We start from the raw sequence: 6,673 nt of genomic DNA on the forward strand, positions 1-6,673 counted from the left end.
GTGTCTATTCAGTTGTTATTTCCTGCCTTTGTTTTGTTTTTTCTTTTTGTTTGTTTACTATTTCAAATAGGAAAAAAACAAAACTAATTGATTAGTTTGTGACATAGTTTTGCTTCAATAACAAATGTGTTTTAGTTTGTCGGATTATTTGCCCATAAACTTCCTCAGTAAACTTTTTCTTCTTCTCTCAGCATAACTCGTAACGGCAGTATCAGCTTGCTGCTCTGTGATTGGCTGCGGCTCGTCTCTAGCTCAGCTCTGGACCAATAGGAAGGTTGCGATCTTTGTTCGATGTCTGCCGCTGATATAAAACCCGGCAACGACGAGCAATGACAGCAGAAACACAAACAGTGTGAGGAGAGAAGCAACCAGTGAATCATATCCATCTCTGCTTCACCTCTGTCGTCTCTTGCATCGGTTTTCTTCCCGCCGGGGGACATTTTGTAGCCGCAGACGCACAGCTGCTCCTTCTGTCTCCGCATCCGCGCGCTCAGGTGAGACGGTCCGCAGCAAGGATGCTCCACACACACACACACACACCGGCAGGAGGAGACGATGACTCATAGTTGGACCTTTATGGATAGAAGTCATGTAATGTTTGACATTATATAATGAAGCCACCATGTTGTAGCATGTTGCAGCTGTTAGGCACGCGCCTTTCTGTGTCCTGCCGCATGAAGGAAGCAGGACTGTTTTCAACTTCGAGACTATTGTGTCCTCTTTTTTGTCATTTAAATTCTAGAAATCCACAGCAACAATGAGGATATTTTAACACACACATATAAGAGAGTATGTTTTGGTTTGGTTAGAATGTGAAAGTTTTAGCATCAAAGTTGTCTTCATGTAAAAGGAGCAGCAGTGAATTATCAGAATATCATCCATGATGCTGTAAGTTGTCAGTCGGCTGTCTGTCAGTGTCTCAGCGGCAGGATGTTGTCTTCTTCTCTCCTGTTGTTGACACAGAACAGCTGAGCGCTTTGCCGTCAGGACGCTGAAACTCGACCAGTTCAGTTCCGGTGGAGCCAAGCACTTTCAACATAAAACCCATCTTCAATCAGAACCTGGTGGAGCTTTGATCCCACAGATGTGCTTCTTTTGCATGTCATCCCTGTCCTCTGTTAGCAGAGGAACACGCCTTTAAAGAGAAGAGCTTTAACTGTGAAATACATGTGCATTTGTGCGTTTCGGTCCTTTATTTTGAAGACTTGCCGGTGTTTCTGACGGGACAGACAGGCGCAGAGCTGCACGGGTGGGGGTGTATTGTGCAGATGATTTTAGTCCAGTTCAGACCAGTTCCACAGCAGCTCTTCCTTCATCACCATTTATTTTGTTCAGTTGTTCTCAGAACCACGGAGTCCCTATAAATCAGAGTTAAAACCCAATTTGAGCTCAAATGATGTTTTTTATCGCCCGACGCAGAAACGTGAAGGATTTTACCCATGTCTGTGCCTGTCTGTTAGGAAAATATCTCATGAAGCACAGGACGGATTTGAATTAAACTTTCAGAAAATAATCACTGGATGTACACCAACAACTGGTTAACTTCTGGACTCAGTCTAAGTCGAGATGGACCTCACAACATATCAAGATTAGCCAACACAAAAATGTCTACAACCCAGGCAGTATTACAGCTGTTGAGCTAAAGTTTGATGTGGCAGTAGGTGAGAGTCATCCTCAACACATACTCTGAGGATGACATCTGGAAGGAAAGGTGGCGGGTGATATGCATTACTTAAAGTGATTTAGACCTTTTATTTTTGTTACCTGTCCAGGTGAAGAAAGGAGCTTGACTCCATGTTTGCATCGCTCAGTTTGATGGTGTATCTGTTCCTACTGCGTGTCTTTAAACCTTTGTGTGTGTGTAAAACATTTCTGACACACACAGATCTCTCTCAGCATCTCTTGTCGAGCGCTCGCGCACACAGCTGCCCAAGGCTCGCGCGGTACTGGTTCAAACTGGATTGAGCCTGTGCTGCATTCACGTGCAGTATTGTTTTCAGTAAATAAGAATTATTCCCTCATTTGAGCTCATTCATTTTGACTTGTTTTACGCGTTAGTTTGTTTTATAAAAAGCTGCAATTTACTCGTTTTATTTGTATACATTTGAACCTTTTTTCGCTCGTAATAACAGTTAAGGTGCGTTATTTTTATTGTACTAAATTACGGTCACCCACTTATAAACTATTGACTCTGAAATTTAGAACCCTTATTTCTAAACTAATTTGAGAATTTGTTGTCGGCAAGACCAAACTAAAAACCCATTTATTTATTTTACTGCAAAAGGTAATCATATCGGCATTTTCCTGTAAAGAAAATGTTCAGTCTTTTCCCACAGCTCTGACTACAGCAACAACCTCACGTGTAGCTGCTGCACGTAACGTCACCAACAACCAGTAAAAAAAGAGCTCTTAAACCTCTCAGCCAATCAGATGTATCAGTGGGCGGGGTTATTAAAAATTAGAGGCGGGCTTCAGTTGTTTGTTTCAGTTCTCTCTTGTTCATTGTCATCTTCCTAAAGCCAGAACTAAGAAACGGATGTGGACCTTCCTGAGAAAGTCTCCCAGAACCTTTTATTGAAAAATCATGCAGCTTTAGGTCTGGTATTTGAAAGAGTATCTTAAGTATTCGGTCTTCAGAGCCTTAAAACCACTTTATACACAAAAAATGACAAAAAAGTGTCTCATCTGTCAGTTATATTGGATTATTATTGGCATAGGTAATAATGTTTTTGTCCTTGTCTGTGTGTGTTCATTTGAATGTTAAAAAATATCTCATGAACCATTGAATGGATTTTAGTGAGACTCTCAGAAAGCTAGGACTGAATGTTTTCAACTCATTAAGTTTTAGAGTCAAGCCAGTTCAGAATGTCTGCCACAGCTAATCAACCTTAGTATAATCACAACTGTGGCGCTAACTTGGACAATATTGAGGTAAAGATTGACATAGTAGTAGCTGAGAGTCATCCTCAACACATACTAAGAACATTAACAGATCTTGCAATATATAATGAAATAGTTAATGTAATTTGATAGGTTTGACCTAAACAGCTACAACTTTGTCCCTTCTAGTCACAAGATGAAATATGATATGCATTTTTTAAGGAGCACTAGGCATTTAATTATATTTCTATTTTCCCCTTCTTGTCTTTAAGGCACCAGCAGCCTCCCTCAGATCCATTTAGGCCAGTGCACCACTACATCCAACCCAGCAGAAATGGCTCCCACCCTGGCCACAGCCTTTTCCCGTCGCTGGTGGATGGCTGTCACAGCAGTCATTGAAAATCTGCTTTTCTCTGCTGTGCTGCTTGGCTGGTCCTCCCTACTCATCATGCTCAAGTCTGAGGGCTTCTACTCCTACCTTTGCACAAGGCCAGGTATGTCTACTTTAGTTTGTATTACGATTTTTAGACAATTGATTACAAGGCCACTGTGACAAAACAACAAATTTTTTCCATCATACCATTTTTTACCTTTTCTTGAGGGTTCTGGTTCATCTTGAGGGTTAATCAGCTGTTCAGATCCACTATCTAACAAACACAAGTAGTCTGGATCTAATCAGTTTTTATGAGACAGGCTTGTATGGCTACATCTGGAGAAAACTCTGAGCTGCTGAGAAACAAGTATTCAACAGGCTGATTGCAACACTCATTGGGAAGTTTTTTTCTGTGTGGGTGTGAATTTTCTGCACATTTAGGGGCACACAAACAATTATTTGAGAAGTGCTTTTGCCAAACAAAGACTCTTCAGCCTCACCTCTAAATATAATTTCTTCAACAAGTATAATGACAAACATGGAGGATTCTTGTTGATATAATATTTGGGGTTCTTTGCAGGAAATGGCTTATCATATCAGCAGTGAGCTGGCTCATAACAGGGTTCATAATCAGATGTAAAATGCTCCAGCACAACTAAGCAACAGGATGACATGAGCAGTATTATTTCATTCTGTCCTCAGCTCTCTATCTATGATCAAAGATGATGTGGTGAGCTGCTGCACTCAGCGGGTCATTATTAAAGACGCTTTATCTGGGAACATCAAACCACAAGAACTTGGGTTTTGTGAGATGACGTGGAAAGCATTGTTTATCACCGGGTAACTATAGTTCAAAACAAAATAGTAAAAAACAGTCTAATCCCATCCGTAGAGTCTGAATAGTCTCCATAGATAAGCAGATGAGTCATTGGTCAATAACAACATGACATTTTTGGATCTTTCATCCTGTGATTGTGTCTCTGTAGTTTTTTTATACAACAAAGGAGAAAGATGAAAGCCTTGCAGGCTAATCTGTGTGTATGAAAAAATAACTATTTAATTTTACTTTACCAACTGTTAGCAAATAATTTGTTTCATAGTTTCCTCATCAAGTGGCTTTAATTGTGACTGCAGTACGTAAGGGTTTTAGTTGAGTCCCTTAACACAAACCGTCAACCTAAAAACACATCTGTGCCATCCATTCATGTCGCATTTCATCTGACGTCACACACAGCACGCTGTATTTATGGAATTAAATATGGATGCTACACTTGTTGGCATGTGACATGTGTTAGCATGTGTTCTAAAGTTTTTTTTCCAGTTGAACAAATTTATTATCTTCCGTGCTTTTTTCGTCCCATGTCTACATTTTATCTTACCACTTCCTGCCTATTCCGGCACAGAATTGCACTTTTGGAACTGGAGCGATGTACTGAAAGTATTGAGTCCATCACGCTATTATTGATAAGATCTGACACTAACATTGGTATCATACGAATGTTGGAGTACATTGGCAAATCTAAAACGTAAAAAGAAGACGGAAGTACCTGGACTTCTGTTCCGTACCTGAAGACATGCGGAGTTCTGAACATAAAAGAGCATGACTTTGGTACAGATAATATCAATATTGGACTGATCCACATATTCCTACTTCAGTGATGTAAAAGTCAGATGAAATGCAACCTGACATCTGAGGTCACTTTGAAAACATTGGATATACATAAATCCAATTTAGTACCACATATAAAAGTGACCTGGGTCGGATTTAAAAAAATTGGTTTTAACACATTCAGACCATCATAAAAAAATCAGATATGGGTCACATATGGACAGAAACATTGGATTTGGGCCAGTTTTGCCTGCAGTGTGAAAGTAGCCATAAAGATCCTTTTTCCAGAAAGCTTTTGTATTTATTGCCAGGTGAATTTTCTTTTAACAGACCAAAAAAAGATAATTTAAAGAGAAGATGCTCAGTAGTAATGATGAATCAGCCATTTGTTCACATCCATATGTACTGATGGATTTCTGTTTCTATTATGTGGCTTTACTGTAAATCTAGTTCATTTGTTCAGTGCTATCTACTATGTTGTGAAGCAAACCTGTGTCACATGTTAGTCAGAGAAATGCACATTCCTCCATAGTTGCTATATCTATATCTTGGTGGATATCTCCCAATACAGCCTGTCTGCACTGTTCTTTCACTCATGCTACCGCTTCTTTATCAAAAACAATATCAGTCACTTGAAAAGCTTGTTTGTGACTGGACAAACAAGACAACAGTACAGTATTTGAGTTGTTAAAGTTTCTCATTACGTTTAGTCTTTAAGGCTGCAGGTATATATGATCAGGGTTTCCGCCAGTGTATTATAAGCCTGGCGAGCCACCAGGCTTTCCTTCCCCCGCCACCAGGCTAAGCTCCGCTTGTTTATTGTAAAATAACGCAATTTTTCTACACATTTTTTTCCACCCGTACCCTCAAAACCGCTACCTTTCAGGTAGATTTATACTTGACGCGTTGATCACCTTCATAAGGTTTACATACCAACAGTAATGCAATCGCGCTGTCCCCACCCCTACGCAAAAGCCCCGCTCGGTGTCGCGTCGCGTGGTCTTACACCTCTCAATTTTTTGTTATTTTGCGCAGACCACGCGCGCTGCTCTCCATTCAAAATGGACGATTTCAGTGCTTAGCAGAGCTGGTTTGCTTGTATCAGCATTTATATGATCCCTCTGTGAGAGAGCCACAGCAATAAACATCAAACCAAAAAGCATGTTTTGTATTTAGTGAAAATATTAATATGAGGCGTGCTAATTTATCCTTGTTTAACAGTAAAATGATGCTATTAAATTCAGCATTAGATATGCTTTGTTTTGTTGTTACATGTAGTGATCCAACATGCAGCCTGTGCCACAAAAAGGACAGTACAGTCCAGCATCTCTCTGTTTTTCAGAGTTCTCTGTTGTTATTCATTGGTCTTGACGTGAGACGTGTGTTGGTGCTTTGTTAGCACTTTTTCATTTATATTAATTTAATTTATTTGTAAATGTGACTTAAATTAGGATTTTAATTAGTATAAGTATTACAATTAGTATTTATTTTAATTGTATTTTTGTTTTTTAAATAATTATTTCAAAAGTGCCTTTTTGTAAAACTAGTTGTGTAAATACCCATCCCACATTGCACCCGACCCCTTTGGCCCCTCCTATAGGTGGTGAGCCCATGGGAAGGGGGACCCACATATCCTCTTCGGGCTGAGCCCGGCCGGGCTCCATGGGTGAAAGCCCGGCCACCAGGCACTCGCCAACGTGCCCCACCTCCAGGCCTGGCTCCAGAGTGGGGCCCCGGTGACCCGCGTCCGGGCGAGGGAACACTGTGTCCAATATTTTGACTCGTCATAAGGGGTCTTTGGGCTGCACTTC

General features: G+C 40.4%; 1 protein-coding gene across 2 annotated transcripts in view; it reads left to right on the top strand.

Annotated features, from left to right (window-relative positions):
* Positions 1-325: 325 nt before the first annotated feature.
* The window catches only part of LOC108246543 (large neutral amino acids transporter small subunit 4), a 37,836-nt gene continuing 31,488 nt past the window's right edge, over positions 326-6,673 (top strand). The window contains exons 1-2 of one of the 2 annotated variants that reach the window (XM_037979557.1): positions 326-494; positions 3,153-3,374. In XM_037979557.1, the coding sequence (XP_037835485.1) occupies positions 3,215-3,374 (160 nt within the window). In that variant the 5' untranslated portion in view covers positions 326-494; positions 3,153-3,214. The remainder of the gene's footprint in view (positions 495-3,152; positions 3,375-6,673) is intronic. The other variant, XM_017434149.3, reaches the window with a different exon arrangement.

The sequence above is a fragment of the Kryptolebias marmoratus genome, linkage group LG2 (genome assembly GCF_001649575.2).
Source record: "Kryptolebias marmoratus isolate JLee-2015 linkage group LG2, ASM164957v2, whole genome shotgun sequence".
In the NCBI taxonomy this organism is placed as follows: domain Eukaryota; kingdom Metazoa; phylum Chordata; class Actinopteri; order Cyprinodontiformes; family Rivulidae; genus Kryptolebias; species Kryptolebias marmoratus.